The sequence below is a fragment of the Hydra vulgaris genome, chromosome 09, assembly GCF_038396675.1.
Source record: "Hydra vulgaris chromosome 09, alternate assembly HydraT2T_AEP".
NCBI lineage: Eukaryota > Metazoa > Cnidaria > Hydrozoa > Anthoathecata > Hydridae > Hydra > Hydra vulgaris.
In genome coordinates this window covers 38,974,794-38,994,149 of record NC_088928.1, presented here as the reverse complement: position 1 = coordinate 38,994,149, position 19,356 = coordinate 38,974,794, and the positions used below count along the sequence as shown (strand labels likewise).

The window sequence follows — 19,356 nt, the reverse complement described above, 5'->3', positions numbered from 1 at the left end:
ATATTTGACTCGCTTGCTGTGTCTTGTGATATTCTCCCAAATATACGGTCACACGGTATAAAAGAATGACCTCGTACTGGAAATATCAATGTTACATATTTAATCTGGCCTCCGCAACTAACAGTTATTTTGTGCAGCCAATACATGCAGCAACATGTCACAGATTGCAAAACTGTATAAAGTTTGCTGTCTGGCACAGAAAGCTTCCTGAACAGGCACCTTAGGCAGAACTTGTACCTGCTGCAAATCGTATACGATCTTGTATGTGTCTTCATCAGAGTTCTTTAGTAAGCGTTAAAATGCAGCACGTTTCTGCAAGTGAAATTTCCTTTGCAGTTTAAGTTCAGCTACAACCTGGGCTTTTAACTCGTGCATAATCAAACCTTTCAATTTTTTGCAAGGAGTACATGCATCTACTTGTGGACCACTAAAACCAATGTTAAACTCAGAAACAAAAATTTCGTAAAACATACGAAACTTTGTGTTCTCCAGTACAGTTATTATACATCTTCCACAAGTTTTTAATTCAGACGACAAATATATGCGTACACTTTTGTCTTTAACGTAATGACTTTCTCTTCCTCTCAAACTGGTAATAACTATTTTTACACTATCCTTTTTTACAACAGATTTGTGAAATATTCTTTCTACTATGTTTATTACACTATGTTATTTGTTCAGCTGCATCCCAGTTCGTTGGAAACGAACTGGGATGCAGCTGAACAAATAATAAATTTTTTTCCGTAAAAAGAAATATTTTAGCTAGCGAAAAGCCTGTCAAACTTCTAAATGAAGTTTATGCAAAGGGCTGCATTCATTATTTCCATAAGTGTGTGTTTCAATTATAATCTTTCTAACACTGCCCGTTTCAACATAAGAAGGCGAAAGATCTTTCAGCAAGTTAGCTATCATCAAAGATTATCTTTGTTCCACAATGGGCCAGGAGCGATTATGCTACTTGATAATCCTTTCAATTAAATCAGATTTAGCCAATAATATTTCTTATGAAGAAGTTATATCAAATTTTGTCGCTAAGAAGTCCCAGAAGATGTGTTCGTCTATTAAAATTTGATTTTACCATAGTTTGTTTTTACAAACCAAAATTAATTAAATACGATTTTAGGTTTTCTATAAAAGTAAACAAAAAATAACTATACTAACTTATTTGCTATTCATAATTTTAAGACCAGGAGTATGAAATATATATTCGGGAATCACAAGAGCTCTGGGTGGGTCTGTGTGTTAATGTCTATTTTACTGTAAAAATTTAAATCCTTTTTGTATAAATAGTTTTCCTAATTTTATTTCATATTAAAATGTATGATGCATTTTATTTGTTTTAAACTGAGAAAATTGTACGGAACCATTTCATTTTTAAATTTAAAATTGAAGTAGATTGATTAATTCACTTTGAAACTTGTCTAAACATTAATCAAATTGAAAAATAGGATTTTAAAAGTTGAAAACATCTAATTTTTGGAGGTTGCTAATTGTCAAGGGTCCCAAGCAATGTCCTAGTTTGCTTATCGGTTAATCTTGTAATGTTTATAGTTTAGTACCACTGGTTAAAGAAATGGGATGTAAAAATACGATGCTATTTATTACAGTTTAGCTTTTATTAAGTATTACAGTTCAGCCATATTATTTTGATACTTAAATTAGAGTAATATAGAAATCGCGGTATTGTAAATGACAATTTGTAAGTGTTAATGGTTTTATTTCACTGGCGGGTTTTAGGGGGGAAGGGGGGAAAACCTATTCTTGGGACTTTTTTCAGAAATGTTCTTTTGTAAATTGACTATTATACAGAATTGAACTATTATATTGACGAATGAAATTAATTATTATACGTAATTATACTTATATGAACTTGATTATTACACTAAAGTACAAAAAATTAAAAAAGAAAGTTACTTATAAATAAAAATATGCGGACCTTTTTTTTTTTTTTTGACTTTTTTAGCCCCTTCTCGGCTAGTGAACCCCTGTTTTAATTCTAGTAACAAATCAGTTTTGTGTGTTGTTTAGGTTTCTTAAGTTAAGTTTCCTACCTTAAGTTTCTGATCTTGGTCCTCTTTTATTTTTAACTAGCTCTGTTCACTTCTCGCAGGGGCAGATCCAGCATTTTTTGGTCTTCGAGATAGCTAACTTCCAGACTTTTATAAATCAAATCAAATCAGAGGCAAACTCCAAGCATTTACAAATCAAATCAAATCAAATACATTTCGAAATAAGTTATAACATTTCAAGAAAATTTACACAAGTACAAGTATTAATATAAAATAAATACTTGAATATACAACATAACCTTATAGTCAATGATGAAAATAGTAATAACAGCTGATATTAATAATACTAATTATAATAATAATGATAGTAATAATAATAATAATTGTAATAAGAACAATAATAACAACAACAACAATAGTAATAACAATAATAATAATAACAATAATAACGATAATAATAATAATAATAGTAACAAAATGATAATTATAATAAAAGGAGAATTTCATAAATAAAGACAATAACAGCAGCAACAAAAATTTAGTAAATAATGACAGCGACAACAAAGATTTAGTAAGAAGCAGAAAATGGTTGAATGAAAAGAGATAAATAAATAGATAAATAAAGAATGCATAAAATATTGGTACTAATATTAATATTAATATTAATAATGTTAGAATGAGAAAATTAATAAAAAAGTTTAAAAATGGCAGATAGAAAACCAAAATTTCAAAATGTTAAAAATATCAAATAAAAAACTGAAGGATCACGAATTGATATATATAATAAAGAATTCCAATATTAACTTGAATAAATATTTAATTGTATTTTTTTAACAAATAATTAAAAAGCTTGATTTTGAATTCAGAGATTGAATTAAGAGATTTTAGATCAGGAGGTAGTTTGTTCCTTGAGCTAATACATGGATATTTAATGGATTTATTTCCATATTTAGCAGTGTGGTGTTTTGGAATAACTAAGTTTAAGCAACATGTTTAAACTTATTTCAAGTAAGAATGTTTTGCAAAAAATTACGATGATTGGGGACGGAAAAAAAAAAAGCCCCTAAATTTTGCCCTCCCCTAAATACTTTTTGTAATATTCGTAACTAGACTTATATTCATTAATAATTTTTAAATTTCATAGTAAAATATTTTAGCGTTCAAAAATTATGACTATATAAAGTTTAAACCCCCCTAAATTTGAGGGAGTTACAAATTTTATATGGTCATAATTTTTGAACGCTGAGAGATTATACTATGAAACTTAAAATTTATCGATGAATATAAGTCTAATTGAGAGTAGTATCACAAATATTTTATCAACTTGTTGCTCATTTATGATTATTGAATCATAACTGAAAACTATATCAATGTATAGTAATGAATCATATATGAAAATTATATAAATGTATATTAAAGAAGGTTTTTAAAGAAGGGTTTTAGGATTTTATTTTTCGCTTTTTTTGTTGCTTGAAATTTTTATAAGTTTATATACCAGTTTTGGCCGATTATTAAATTATGACGAAAAATTTGGCAAACAGAACTATCAAGGGGGTGATGGGGGTTGGGGGTGGGGGTGGGTGGGGGTGGAGTCATTGCATAGATAGTTGTAATTTTTCATTATTGTTTTATTAAAAATGTTTATTTAAATTTTCATTAAACAAAATTTTTAATATCTTAGCGAAAGCATGAGTAGCTTGGTGTTTAAGTGCAATCTTTTCAAATAGGTAATAGCCATCAAATGTTAGTGCGCTAAGCACTCTACCGAGAGAGTAGATATTTTTGTTTTTTTGTAATCTTGCCATTTTTTTAAGTACAAAAGAAAAAAATTTAAGCAAAAAAGACTTGGAACTTTTATAAAATTTTTAAAAGTTATCTTATATTATACATACATGTATATTATGCTCGATCGTTCCATACACAACCCGCAAACTCAACTTAACATACTGACGTTTACACTTACAGACGTTTGTAAGTAACGCTATACAAACTAAATGTAAATGTAAATGACAAACTACTATGAATAAGTTAAATATTTACTAAAATTTTTACACACTGTGTAAAAAAGTGTTGAAAGACTTTTCCTCACCGCTTAAAAAAAGGTTCTAATTTGCCGACTGTAGCTACAAAAAAGTCTAAATTTGCCGACGAATTTATTATATGGGGGAAGGGGTGCCCAAGACCAGCGCGAAAAAGAGGTGCACACACTTCTTTTGCGTCTTTGGCACAACTATTAAGTTTAATATTATATATATATATATATATATATATATATATATATATATATATATATATATATATATATATATATATATATATATATATATATATGGATCGGTAAATATTGAAAGTCGGAAATTTGTATATTCAAAGAATAGCTCTATCATTTTATGTTAAAAAGGTAGCTGTCAAAAGTTGTCTTTAGCCTGTACAGTATTTAATAGTTTTGGTTTCTTTTTAAAAGGGCTAAAGTCCGGAAATCACCCCTTTTAGCAAAAAATAAGAGTTTCTGCGCTGCAGACAGCTGACCAAACGTAACCTCACTTTCTTGTTGTGATTGTACAACAGTGTGGTGAATAAAGTTGGTTTACTACGTGTGATCATTTTAATAGTGGTTCAAGTTGATTAATTGCTTTTTTAAATGGGTGATAGTTGTAGTGAGTCTGATCATACAAGTTGTAAAAAAAAAAAGAAAGAGATACCCAGATAGTTATAAAAGAAAAAAGATTAAGAGACCTAGACTTACTGGTGTGGCATATGAGAACCACAGAGGACAAATAGTTGATGTAAATTCTATTGGATATCCATACAGTCAAGCAATAATACATAAACAGTTCTTAATTTAATAATAGTTCTATGTTAAATTTTAATTATACCTCTAAAATTTGGCTGAATTTTGGCTCTGTAATTTATAGTTGGTTTATAGACCTGGATTGGTGATTGCAAATTTAGGTTGTAAATATTTGTAGGACTAAGACAATAGAATGACATTTTTAGTCTATAAATACTTATTGTATATTAACTCACACCCTATTTTGTTTACCAGACTAGGCCTAACCTATACTTTTTTTTATATTGTAAAATTACAAAGCTGAGTTTTTTTTTTCAGTTGTTCGAAAAAGTGTTTTAATTCTATTGGTAAAAACAACATTGGTACCGCATTTATGAAGTTCTACAGCCAGTTAAATACATAAAATGATTTATTTTTGTACTGCTTGGTTGACGTTACGGGCATTGTGAGGAAGAGGCCTGGTTTAAGTGAAAGCAAAGAGGAAATACCAATAAAGATAAGGTACGAAAAAGAAAAATTAACGGCGGAAACAAAAAGGAAAACGGTGGAAAAAATTCAAGTATCATGTTTTAATCGGAGATGAACAAGTACAGGTACGTGTTGCGGCATTTTTATCAACATTTTCTGTGTCAGAACCGAGGGTTTGAAGAGAAAGAGGTTTAAAAATGGATGAAAAAGCAGTTAAAGATTTAAGAAGAATACACACGAGTTACATTAGCTAAGTTACATGTTCACCTAGACTACTTTCCAAAAAAAATGATCCACTTTGGCGGTAGAAAGTTTTTTGAACGTGAAAATAATGTATGAACTGTTCAGGAAAGAAAATGAAAGGTAAAGTTCAGTTACCAGTCCTATTATAAAAGGTTATCGACATAAAAGTTGAGTTCATTACTCTCTTGAAGAAAGGTAGACAGGTATACATGTCTACTTTTCCTCAAGAGTATGATGAACTCAACTTTTTTGTCAATAATTTTTTGGCGAAAAATAAAAACCATTACTTTTTAAAACTTTTTATGGAGCTTGCTGAAAACTAGTTAATTAAAAAGGTCAATCATATTTTTCCAATCAGAAGGCACTGCTTTTTGCCCTGCAAGCATGACTTTTTGATTATAAAAAGAGAGTTGAGAAGGCATGACAGAGTGTACAGCGTTCAAGAAATAAAAAAAGTTATATTAAAAAAGAAAGTTTTTAGTGGTTGATGTAGAGATTTCATCTCTGGTTTACTATGTTGAATGTTGGTGGACAGTCCACTATAACTACTTAGTCGAAACTATGAGTAAACCCAGAAATCAACAAATTTAGTTTGTTGAAAGCAAACTTTACCATTCTCGATGTGGTTGTGACACTGTAGGTCAATATAAAGCTAGTGAAATTATTGATGGTATTGTTTAAAGTACTTTTAAGAGGCGAAAAAGTACTCAATAAATAGTGAACCAACCAGAACAGCTTATATACCCAAGTGGAAAGGTTCCAATAAAATCTGCTATATCGAATGACTAAAGAAAGTGTATTAAGTATATCTCACATGATCATATTGACTTTTATGATGAACTACTTTAATGGCCTACAACAGAAAGCAACGATGGCGAAGCAGAAGATGTTGAGGAAAATAATTAAGCATAGCTGATAAAATTTTTGTAATAGATCTTTTTTTTCTTATATTTTTTGTTGAAATTTGTAAACAGTTCATAAATATACGCTTTGGGAAGATTTATTCCGGTTTATGACATCATTTTCTATAGCTCAAAAGTAAAATAATAGTTAAATAAGCAGTAATAACTTACTAAATGTTAAAAGGACTGAAGGCCGCAACGTTAATTGGTCTATAGGTATATATATATATATATATATATATATATATATATATATATATATATATATATATATATATATATATATATATATATATATATATGTTATATATGTATATATATATATATATATATATATATATATATATATATATGTATATATATATATATATATATATATATATATATATATATATATATATATATATAAATACATCGAAAAAGTCCCCCTGATGATTTTTTAATAAAAACAAATTTTTATATGCTTAAATTTAGATTTGTGACCTCAATTAAGAAAAAGTCAAAAAAGGGTATCACCCCTAATTTTTTTTTAACTTTTCTGTTGTTTAACTTCGTAAAATTGCAGAAAAAAAAAGCTAAAAATAAACAAATTTGATTGATAGAACTTATTCTAACTAATTTTTTTGCAAAGTTTGTTTTCTTTTTAGGTTCTTAATAAAAAAATCATGGAAAAAAGATATGAAATTCATGAATCAGTAAAAGAACTGATCCTGGGACACTATAAAAATGAAAAAGGATATAAAACTATTTCTAAAATAGTAAATGTTAAGCCTAATAGTGTAGGAAATATCATTGGAAAATATAAAAAAAAAGGGTAACGTAAAAAATTTGCCAAGAAAAGGACGCCCAGCTAAGATTTACGCATTAATAGAAAAATTATTCGGAAAGCTGAACAAGATCAAGGATTATCTGCACCAAAGTTTGCAAAAGATTTACCAACAGATCATGGTATAACTGTAAATCCTCAAGCTGTTCGCAATCGCTTGAAAAATTAAGGTTTTGTAGGTAGAGTTGTTCCAAAAAAGCCTTTTTTGAGTAAAAAGAATCAAAAGAAAAGATTGGCTTGGGCTAAGAAACATTCAAATTGAACAATTGACTAATGGCAAAGACTTTTATGGTCCGATGAAACAAAAATATGTTTGTTTGATTCTGATGGTATCATACGCAAATGGAGAAAAAATGGTGAACGCCTAAATCCTAAATGTATGAGACCAACTGTCAAGCATGGAGGATGTAACATTAAGCTTTATTATAACATTTTAGCATGATATATACTTCGAACTTATTTTTTCCTCTTATCGTGGGTCGAATGATGGTTTAGGGCTCTTTTGCTTGGAGTGGTGTTGGCAAACTCAAATTCATTAACGGAATAATGACAAAAGAGGTTTATACTGATTTTCTGAAGCAAAAACTTCAAGTGCCAGAATTACTGGCTTATCTCGTAGTTTTATCTTTCAACAGGATCCTAAACACACATCAAAGTTAGCTATTGAGTGGTTAAAAAAAACATTATTAAGATGTTAAATTGGGTTCCTCAGTCACCAGACCTAAATCCGATGGAAAAATTATGAAATCTTTTTAAAATTAAAGTAACTGATCAAAAACCATCCAGTTTGTCGCAATTAAAGGCAATTCTTATTGAGGAGTGGGAAAAATTTGACACAAGAGCTTAAAAACTTAACGAATTCAATGCCTAAAAGATCTTTTGCAGTCATCAAGGCAAAAGGCGCACAAATAGACTATTAATTTCATATTAGCAAAATAATTATTTAAGGGGTGATTTTTTGACTTTTTAATTTAGTGGATAATTTTTGTTTTAAGTATAAGAATATTAATTTCTTGTTATAAAAAAGTTTTTTGATATAAGTTCAATATTAAAAAAAAAAAAATTGAGGTCACAAATCTAAATTTAAGCATATAAAAATTTGTTTTTATTAAAAAATCATCAATGTGTGATAGACTTTTTTGACATACTGTATATATATAAATGTTTTAAGAACATTTTAATAAATTATACTCAAAGTGATATGCAGAATATAAAATATTTTTTTAATATTCATTTTTTAAGGTAAATTAAAAATAGTAATTCAATAATTTAACAAACTAATTTAAACACTTATATTTGTAAATCTTGCGATGTAAATAAGTTAAAATTTAATGTATGTTATAACTATAATATGTTAATTACAAATGCGTAATAATTACACAATCTTATACTAACCAATCAACCATATCACAGTATATTTTGGTTAGGCCCATTTTATGCATTATTTGCTGAATCGATAAAACATTTCAAAAGTATGCAGCTACTACTGATACTTTATAATGTTGCTTATATATATGCTCAACAAAACTGGCGTAAAGTTTATCTTGAAGATCCAAAAGGAATTTTAACTGGAGAAAAGCGCATATTCAATAAAGTTGCTGAGTATGCAGATTTAGGTTACGAATATGAAAATGGAAAAATTTGGCCAAAACCGCAATCAGAAGAACGATCTGAAGACGAACAATATACAGTTGATCCTAAAACATTCAAATTTGAATCTATCGGAAAACATGCTGTAATAAGTAATGCTTTAAGTCGTTATCAAGAATTGACATTCCAAAATAAAGAGTATCTTCCCGATAACAATCTAAAAAGAGTTAAATCTCTAGTCATTACTGTTGAAGATCTTAACGAACCACTTTCTGCTGATAGTGATGAGTCTTATAAGTTAAATGTATCTTCGCCTACTTCATCATTAAAAGCTAAAAGTGTTTGGGGAGCCTTAAGAGGTTTAGAATCTTTTTCTCAAGTTGTTCATAGAAATGGAACATCATACAGAATTCCTAAGACATATATTGATGATTTTCCTCGATTTAAATTTCGTGGATTTTTAATTGACACGTCCCGTCATTATCTTCCGGTATCTAAAATATTTCAGATTTTAGATGCCCTAGCTTACAGCAAGTTTAATGTTCTTCACTGGCACATTGTGGATGATCCTTCCTTTCCATATGTAAGTAAGAAATTTCCGGAGTTACACAAGAAAGGTGCATTCAATGAAAAGACACACGTTTATAAACCTGCCCAAGTTCAAGATATTATAGAATATGCAAAGCTACGAGGAATCAGAGTTATGCCTGAGTTTGATACACCTGGTGAGTAACTTACCAGATACACACAAGCGCACATAAACCTGCACACGTATCTGACTAACACCTTAAACTTCTTTTATATTTACTTTTTCCTATATTCGCTTTATCGTTTTTTACTTTATTTACAAAAAAGTTTATAAAATTATACAAAACAATATAACTAATACTTTTAGGTCACACTCACTCGTGGGGTGGAATTCCAGGCCTTTTGACCGAATGTACATACACAAATCAACAAGAAGAGATATTTTTAGATATGAAAGGGCCTATAAATCCAGTACGTAATGGAAGTTATGAGTTTTTAAAAGACTTTTTTAAGGAGGTAATGTTTTTGAACTTATTTTGTCCTGTGGACCTAAATGACATTCTTTAAAAATATTTTCAAATATTATTTTATCATAAAATAATTAGAAAACTCTTTTTAGTTCAACTGTTTTTTTAACATGCATGTTGCTTGTTTCTCCATCAGTAAGTACATCAGGAAGATTCTTCCTGATGAACCTGCTGATGGAAAAAAAATTTGTTGAAGATAATATATTATAAATGTTTTTACTAATTTACTATTGCTCTGTTCTTTAAGAACATTGAGCACTCTATTTGTAGAATGCACTAACATATTATATATATATATATATATATATATATATATATATATATATATATATATATATATATATATATATATATATATATATATATATATATATATATATATATATATATATAGGTATAAATGTAAATATGATCAACTTCAACAAAATGAATTTAAATCTAATTGAAAAAACAAGTTTGAGTAAGCTTAAAATAATTTTTTAAGAGAATTCTTTTTTTTTTTAAGATTTCAGAGGTATTTCCTGATGATTATATTCATCTTGGAGGCGATGAAGTGGATTTCGCATGTTGGTTAAGCAACGCGGAGGTTGTGCAATGGCTTCAAGAAAATTTTAAATTAGGAAACGGTTCAACCTTGCACACTTACTTTCTTCAAAGATTAACAAAGATTGTAGCTGATTTAAAGAAAAAATATATAGTATGGCAAGAGGTTTTTGACGATGGCGTAAAAATTGAGAACGATACTGTTGTAAACGTTTGGAAAGAAAATTGGAAAGAAGAAATGAATCGTGTCACTTCAGCCGGCTTTAAGGCAATTTTATCTTCGTGTTGGTACCTTAATTATATAAAATACGGGTTAGATTGGCCGAGACTTTACAAATGTGACCCCCAAGACTTTAATGGAACGAAAGAACAAAAAGATTTAGTTATGGGAGGATCCGCAGCTATATGGGGTGAATACGTTGATACAACAAACGTTATACAAAGATCATTTGGTAGAGCATTTGCGGTAGCTGAACGTTTATGGAGTCACAAAGACACAACTGAAATTTCTGAAGCTCTAATAAGAATTTGGGAACATAGATGTAGGTATATTGATCGTGGAATTCCAGCTGAACCAGTAACTAGAAGTAAATTTTGCCGAAACGAATATGAAAACATTGTTTAAAGAAACTAACAAATAAAGATTTTCAGAGACAAAAAAGATAAACAATCATTTTAATTCTATAAAATTGTGCTGCAATAACATTCTATTTTTCAAGTTTTTTTAAAATGCGTATATATTTTATTTTATAATAGACGTGTTTTAAGCGTTAAACTTACATCCAAAAATAATGATAAAACGCCGACCTATAAACGAATTTGTTTTAAAATTTTTATAAACGAATTTGTTTTAAATCAACTAATGAGTAATTCCGCGTCAAAACAACCACTTTTTTAAAAAATACAACCCTATGTCCTTTGATTTTCTTTATATTTTTACCATAGTTAGTAAATTATAAAATAAGATAAATCCCAAAATTTCAAGGTCTAACTCCCAACGGTTAGTGAGTAATAGTTGTTTAATTTTGGCTACTATTATTGTTTTGGTCATTTTCCGCCATTTTTAAATTTACATTTTTCCTTAGTCTTTAGACGTGTGAATTCTAAAAATAAGTGACTTAGTTAATCTCTAGGAGAGGAATTTGAATATATAAATAAAAAACTCATTTTATAGTTAAACAGTACCTAAATATCAATTATAAATGTTAAAATAATGGACTCCTGCCCCAGTAAAAATTTTAGGTGTGCGGTAAATTTTTTTAGCTTAAAATTTCAAATTAGATCTTTGTATGTTTGAAAAATATTGTGAGAAAAAATCATTTCTGACAAATACATAGTTTAAAAATTAGTGAAAAATATTACAAAAAAAGCAAATATAGCATATTTCGCTTATCGTGGTACTCAAAATAATGTTATTACATTGGTGATTGGTATCCAACAATAATCATCTCTTTTCGGCCAGAAAAACTGATCAAATGGACTGTGTGGATGCATAAACTTCATTTTTATATCATTATATTCTTCATCTTTTTCTTTAACTACTGCAATCCACCAAAACGATTCATATGTACATGCGTAATATTTGTGCTACTACATTAGCTCAAAATTTATTAAACTTGATTTTTTAGTTTTATTAATAGATTTTGGATTTATATCGTTACTAACTTTCTTAAATAACATAGATTTTGTGAGGCAAGGTAATATAACATAGATTAGGTGAGGTGACATTATCACCTCACCTTAAGACAAAGCTGAATTGTTTGCTAAAAACTTTTCATCAATATCATTTCTTGATTCCACTAGTTGCGTTCTACCTGATATTGCCAACAAACAGGTTAACCCATTGCTTGACATTTGTATCACTCCAGTTTCTGTATCTAAAGTGATTTCCTGCCTAGACTCTTCAACAGTTTGTGGCCCGGACAACATGCCTGTTTATTGTTTTGCAGAAGTGTTCTCCAGAGCTATCGTCTATACTCTCAAAACTATATAACAAGTGCTTATCAGAGTCTTGTTTTCCAGCCTGCTGGAAAGCGGCATCTGTTATCCCTATCTTTAAAATTCTGGAGAGCGATCTGATTTGTCTAACTACCGTTCCATTAGTCTTCTTCCTATCATAAGCAAGGTTTTTGAATCTTTAATTAAAAAACACTTAATTTCTCATCTTGAATCTAATAACTTACTTTCTGACCATCAATATGGATTCGATCTTCTCGTTCTACTGCTGATTTGCTTACAGTAATAACCGATAGGATTTTATCGTGCATTAGATAAAAGTGGAGAGGTAAAGACCATCGCTCTTGACATTTCAAAAGCTTTTGATAAGGTTTGGTATGCTGGTCTTCTCCATAAGCTTTTTTCTTATGGTGTATATGGCAACATATTTAAGGTTATTGAATCCTTCCTTTCCAATCGTAGTATAAAAGTTGTCCTCGATGGACAGCACTCTTCTTCTTATTCTGTAACTTCAAGGATTCCTCAAGGTTCTATCCTTGATCCTATACTCTTTTTAATTTACATTAACGATCTTCCAGATATTCTAACATCTAAGGTGGCATTGTTTGCTGATGATACTACCATTTATTCTTGTCGTGATAAGAAACCAACACTTCCTGATTGCTTGGAGGGGGCATTTAAGCTTGAAAAGGATCTCACTTCTGCTACAGCAAGGGGCTCCCAGTGGCTGGTGAACTTAAATTCAGATAAAACTCAATTTTTTTCAGCCAATTGTTACCGCAATAATCTAGATCTTCCTATATTTATGAACGGTGATGTACTCGATGAGTCATCTACTCTTCATCTTCTAGGATTAACTCTTACTTCTGACATTTCTTGGAAACCATATATCCAATCAGTTGCAAAATTAGCATCTGCTAAGGTTGCATCTTTTTATCAAACTTGACACTTTCTTACTCCGGATCTACTCTCTATCACTATAAATCTAAAATCCGGCCTTGTATGGAATACTGTTACCATATCTAGGGCGGATCTCCTAATGATGCACTTTCTCTTTTAGACAAGGTGCAAAAATGCATTGTAAACATAGTTGAACCTGCTCTTGCAGCCAACCTCCAACCATTATCACATCGTCGTAATGTTGCTTCGCTTTCTCTTTTCTACAACTTCTATAATGGGCACTGCTCTAAAGAGCTAGCACCTTTTGTACCATCTACTAAAATTTATTCTCGTGTTACTCGTCATTCAAATAAGTCTTATCCTTTTTCTGTGACTGTTCCTAAGTGCTCCAAAAACTTTTATTTGTCTAGTTTTTTTCCTCGCACATCAGTTCTTTGGAATTCGCTTCCTTCATCTTGCTTTCCTGATTCATATAATTTACAATCTTTTAAGTTGTCCGTCAATCGTTATCTTGCTCTACAATCTTCATTTTTTCTCTTCCAGTAACTTCCAACTCTAATAAGTGGTTGCTTGCAGCCTTGTTGGAAGCGAAGATGTTTAAAAAAATATATATATATAAGATTTTTTCGAAACTGGTATGCAATAGTGAAATCCTCGAGTTCCTGGTATTGTTTTTCCCTTCTCAAATCATTTATTTTGTGTGTAGCTCTAACATTAACCATAGTGTCTTTATCAATTTTAAAGAACTTTATTGTGAGCATTTTTTAAGTGCAAAATTCAAACATTGCATCGATTGTTAGTATTTGATTTTCCTTTGAACGTTGCAAACTTTTTCTTTCTGTTGTTCGTTTTACTGTATTACCTATTGGATCACAAGAAGATTTGCCATGACTGATTGCAAAAAATACCCATTCAGCATCCAATAAAAAATCTTCTAAGTGATGAAATAAATTTAAAAAATCTTTATAATTTTTATACTGTCCTCCACATCCAACTGAAAAGTAATTCAATTTGAAAATTAAAGGAAGAGTTTCTTTGATATAACTACATAAAATAGCCTAAACTTGATAGACAAAACAGGAATCGTGTATTGTATCGTCAGACATAAAACAAAATGATTCGTGTAAAATAATGCCATTTACTTTATAGTATAAAACAACTGGGTGAAGGGTGCATCCAGATTTACACTAATGATAACTTTGGATCTCATCTTGCACAACAAATTCATAATTTTCTGAAAAGTCACAAATCACGATACACTCTTTTTCATTTAATTTGAGTTTTAAATCTTTAAAAAACTTTGTTTGGCATCTAGAAATATACGAGTGAGCTGTTAATTCATCAATATAATTCACTACTAACTCTATATAAGTTTCAACAGTTTCAGTTTGTGTGACGAGTTGGGTCCTGTCAGTACCTTACCACTGATTAAAACTTAACTCGTCATCACAATCAAGTTCTTCAAGCTCTTTAAGAAGAAATAGCTGTAAGACATCTGTTCCTGGGCAACGCAAACATCTATGAATCATACACTTATTTTTTGAAATGTCACAAACCACCTAAAAAACAAGTTCATTTATTATAATTTACTATTAAATTTTCTATTATAATCATTAAATAATTATAATAATAATTAAAATCAATATAACAATAACTAAAAGTAGTAGTAATATCAAATTTAATTTCCGTTTAAACTGATATCTTTTTTTAGATTTCTTAACTTATAACATGCATTAAGCACATTTATAACTGAAAACAAACCTTTTCAATTAAATATTTATAAATTATATCCCATTTCATTGCATATAAAAAAAGAACTGCATTTTGATGATAAACGCATACACACCACTTAGGACGCAGGCTCCAACACTTACACACCACTTAGGACGCAGACTGCAAACTTTAGATTAATCCCTGATTTACGACTTTAAATTGACTGTACAATTCTTTCAGGTTACCCAATAGCAATCGTTTTTGTACATGTATTCTGTTAATGCGGCCTTTGTTGAAGAATCAAAATTTAATGAGCGATTTCACCAAGATATCAAATCAAGTGTTTCTAATAAATCTATTAAACTGAATTTATAAAAAAAATAATCTAAAAATTAACACAGAATGCCGTTCAATCCATCTTGTTTCGCATAAGCTGGTAAGCATTCCCTTATCTATATATTTAAGAACGTTACTTCGCATCGGCGAAGCTTTAAAAAATGATACTGTTTCTTTCATTGTGCCAATTGTATTTCTTACAGCTTGCACAGACAAACATTTGGAAATTGATAAGTTTAAAGCATGGTTGTAACAAGGAATTTTTATTGCGTTTGGTAGGATTTTCTGTAATTTTGTGACTACTCCGTTGTTTTCATCTAACAATAGGCTGCACCCATCAGTACCTATTCCACACAATCCTTTAAATTTAAGCCAAATTTTATTGATGTGTTTGTAACTGTGTTTGCTAGCAATTCTCCAGTTAATACAGGTTCATAAGTAAAATCAGAATAATTTTCAGTATGGTAGTTTAAAAAACCAATAAAATCTTCACGGATTTTACAGGTATTAATATCAATATATCTTAATACGACTATCCTTTGTTTCATAGGTTCTGGAGAAAAACGACTATTTTTTATTGTAATTTGATTATTTTCAGCCCCACCAATTAATGCAAAACTAAATCGTTTGGGTGATGACACCGAAGATAAAGGCAAAGCGATAGAACCAGCATGGTCCTGTATTGGTAGAATTTTAATTAATAATTTCATTTAAAATAGTAAAAATCGTTTGTCATTTATTTATTTAAAATAGTAATAAACACACTTTTGTTTTCTAAATAAGAAACTAATTCATTAGAAATTCATTCAGATGCTATTTATAAAAAAAATTCTTCATATCTTATTTAAATACAACTTGAAATGTATATAAGTGTAATATAAATTGAAGTGTTGCAACTTCAATTGTTGAAAAATAAATACTTTTTTATTGAAATTTTAACTACCAAAAACGGCATCGCGTATATAAATTACACTACAAATTAAAATTAAATTTAAAAAAAAAAAAAATTTACCCTTAAAACCAAATCTATATATTTTTTTTGATAGGTTTTAAAAAACAGTTTTAAAAAATTTTCAAAATAGAAAGATAGAATTTTATTGTTTTTTATTGTTATTTAATTATGAATAAATTAATGATTACAACATTAAAATGTTTAGAAGCTTTCGTCGTTTTTCTTCGATATCGTAAAAATGTGAAAAATGCAACAATAGATTTTTCTTTGCTAGCTATGAAATAGCATTACTAAAATATAGTTAGCTGCAGAATAATTTTTTGTATTTTGTTACTTCTTTTATAAATTTTTCAATAATGTTTGAAAGTTTGATATTTCTTAGGGTGGGGGTAGTTACCCCCTTACCTCCCTTTGTATCCGACACAGATATATATATATATATATATATATATATATATATATATATATATATATATATATATATATATATATATATATATATATATATATATATATATATATATATATATATATATATATCTGTGTCTATAAGCATGAAGTGAGCGTCGAGTTACAAATGTATCGACAGAGAACATTTGCTGTGAACGGGTCTTAATTTTTTTTAATTTTGTTGCTATGACATCTGTCAAACATATTTAGTAAACATCTAGTCATTGTATAAACAACATCATATTTGATAATTGTGTTAAAAATATCGAATTTTGTACCAGAAAATGATGATTTGCGAAAAGCACTAATTTTTTGTTTTCATTTGAAGAAAAGTGCTGCAGAATCACATCGAGTGCTTGTCGAAGCTTATGGTAATCATGCTCTATCAGAAGCAACATGCAAAAGATGGTTTCAACGGTTCAGAGATAATGATTTTGATGTGTGAAATGAAGAACGTGGAAGACCACCAAAAAAGTTTGAAGACACAGAATTGCAAGCAATATTGGATGAAGATGACACTTTAAGTCAAAAACAAATGACAGAAATGTTAAATGTTTCACAACCAGCAATTTCTGACCGTTTTAAAGTTATGGGAAAGATCCAAAAGTGCGGGAAATGGGTGTCGCATGAATCGAATGACAGGCAGATGAAAAAGCGAAAAACCACATGTGAAATGTTGCTTTTACGACACGAAAGAAAGTCAGTCATCGAATTGTGACTGGTGGTGAAAAATGGATTTATTTTAAGAATCCCAAACGCAAAAGATCATGGGTAAATCCAGGAGAACCATCAACATCGACTGCAAAGCCTGATCGGTTCGAAAAAAAGACAATGCTCTGTGTTTGGTGAGACCAGAAGGGAGTGGTGTATCATGAACTTCTAAAACCTGGCAAAACTGTTGATACGCAACGCTACCGACAACAAATGAACAATTTGAACCATGCATTGATCGAAAAACGACCAGAATGGGCCAGAAACACGGAAAGGTAATTTTGTTACATGATAATGCTCTGAGCCATACAGCAAAAGCGGTCAAGGAAACGATAACATCACTTGGCTGGGAATAGTTACCTCACCCGCCGTATTCACCAGACTTGGCTCTTTCCGACTACCATTTGCTTTCATCGATAGGACACGCATTAAATGAGCAACGCTTCAAGTCCTACGAAGAAGTCGAAAAATGGGTCTCCGAATGGTTTGCCTCAAAAAACAATCAGTTGTAATGGCGTGGTATCCACAAATTGCCAGAAAGGTGGTCAGAATGTGTTGAAAGCAATGGCAAATACTTGGATTAAAACATTTTTTACTTTTCCATTAGAAAATTGTGTTTTATTTTGAAAAAAAACACGCTCATTTCATACTTATAGACCTGGTAGATATTATTTCTGTTTTTTTATTTAATAATTCTTGTATACCTTTGTATAATATTATGCAAAGTTTTTCATGAAGGCAAAGCAAGCATTTTTTTGTTACGTTTCTGTAGGCTTGTTTAGTTATTTTACCAGGTTAATTTAGGTGTTATTTTTAAGTTTTCTTTTATCTGCCATATATACTTTGAAAGGGTGGTTGAACTTTTCAGCTTTTTGTTTGTGAATGAGTGTTTGTGGTTAGTCCATCTTTTTTTTCCATTCACCTTCTGCTAGGGGGGGGGGGGGAAAAAAATGCATTTATAAATAACATTAGTGGCTCTACATTTTCCTATTATAGGGCAGTTTAAATTTTTGCAATTGAGCAATTTTCCTTTTGAACGATATTTATTAAGAGTATTTATTAAGAGTATTTTTTTAACGGAAAAAACATACTCAATTACTCAATTATATAGCTCTGATATCATTCATCGAGCACTCTTGCTGAATATATGAATATATATATATATATATATATATATATATATATATATATATATATATATATATATATATATATATATATATATATATATATATATATATATAAATTTATTTATTGTTATTATTATTTTTTGATGGAACTTTTATATAAACAGTCTTAAAAAAATGTTCCATAAGTATTAACTTGAAGGATTTCATTCAATAAAAAAACAAGTTTTATGTAAGCTAGAAAGTTCATTAGAAAACATATTTTCATAAGTTTTCGAAAAAAATTCATAACTTATTAGATAGAATATTTTCATAAGTTTTCATTAAAAAGTATTTGTTTACACATTTTATTTGTGTAAATTTCTAAAAATAAAAACGTGTGAATCAGAGTGTATCAAAACAAAAAAATACCAGCCATTTTTTCCCATTCTTTAAGGTCCAAATAGAGTAAAAATAAAAAAAATACTTTTTTTATTTATGTAAAACTTCATTTAAAAAAAAAAAAAAAATTTGACACAAAAAAAAGACAAGTTTTAGGAACTCATTTAATAATATAGAGTAAACTGGGGTAAGAGTAAACGATTTAGCTTCAAACTCAAATATTTTTTTTTAAGAAAAAATGTTTTATGTTTATTTTTTTTGTTTTGTTTTAAAAGTTTTTTACATTATATAAATATATAAAAATTAAGAAAAACTATTTTGAAAATCTTTAAAAAAATCGATTTTTATGAAGAAAAAAAAACGTTTACTTTTCCCATTATAATTGGGGAAAGTAAACTAGTTA

General features: G+C 29.2%; 2 protein-coding genes across 2 annotated transcripts in view; both read left to right on the top strand.

The window, feature by feature from the left end:
* The first annotated feature begins 3,047 nt into the window (after nt 1–3,047).
* Nucleotides 3,048–19,356, top strand: part of LOC100202156 (tRNA (32-2'-O)-methyltransferase regulator THADA) — a 104,773-nt gene continuing 88,464 nt past the window's right edge. Inside the window, exon 1 of the mRNA XM_065805645.1 lies at nt 3,048–3,068. The gene's annotated coding sequence lies outside the window, so the exon portion shown is untranslated. The remainder of the gene's footprint in view (nt 3,069–19,356) is intronic.
* Nucleotides 8,468–11,180, top strand: LOC100205795 (beta-hexosaminidase subunit alpha). Its single transcript, XM_065805643.1, has 3 exons — nt 8,468–9,554; nt 9,725–9,873; nt 10,390–11,180. Exons 1-3 carry the CDS (start codon nt 8,714–8,716, stop codon nt 11,050–11,052), a joined length of 1,653 nt encoding a protein of 550 aa, XP_065661715.1. The 5' UTR covers nt 8,468–8,713; the 3' UTR covers nt 11,053–11,180.

Bases quoted from the DNA above. Each gene is read 5' to 3' on its own strand.
- LOC100205795 (XM_065805643.1), top strand. From the start codon at position 8,714: ATGCAGCTACTACTGATACTTTATAATGTTGCTTATATATATGCTCAA. The intron at 9,555-9,724 runs GTGAGTAACTTA...TAATACTTTTAG, and splicing joins GCCTGAGTTTGATACACCTG to GTCACACTCACTCGTGGGGT. The intron at 9,874-10,389 runs GTAATGTTTTTG...TTTTTTTTTAAG, and splicing joins TAAAAGACTTTTTTAAGGAG to ATTTCAGAGGTATTTCCTGA.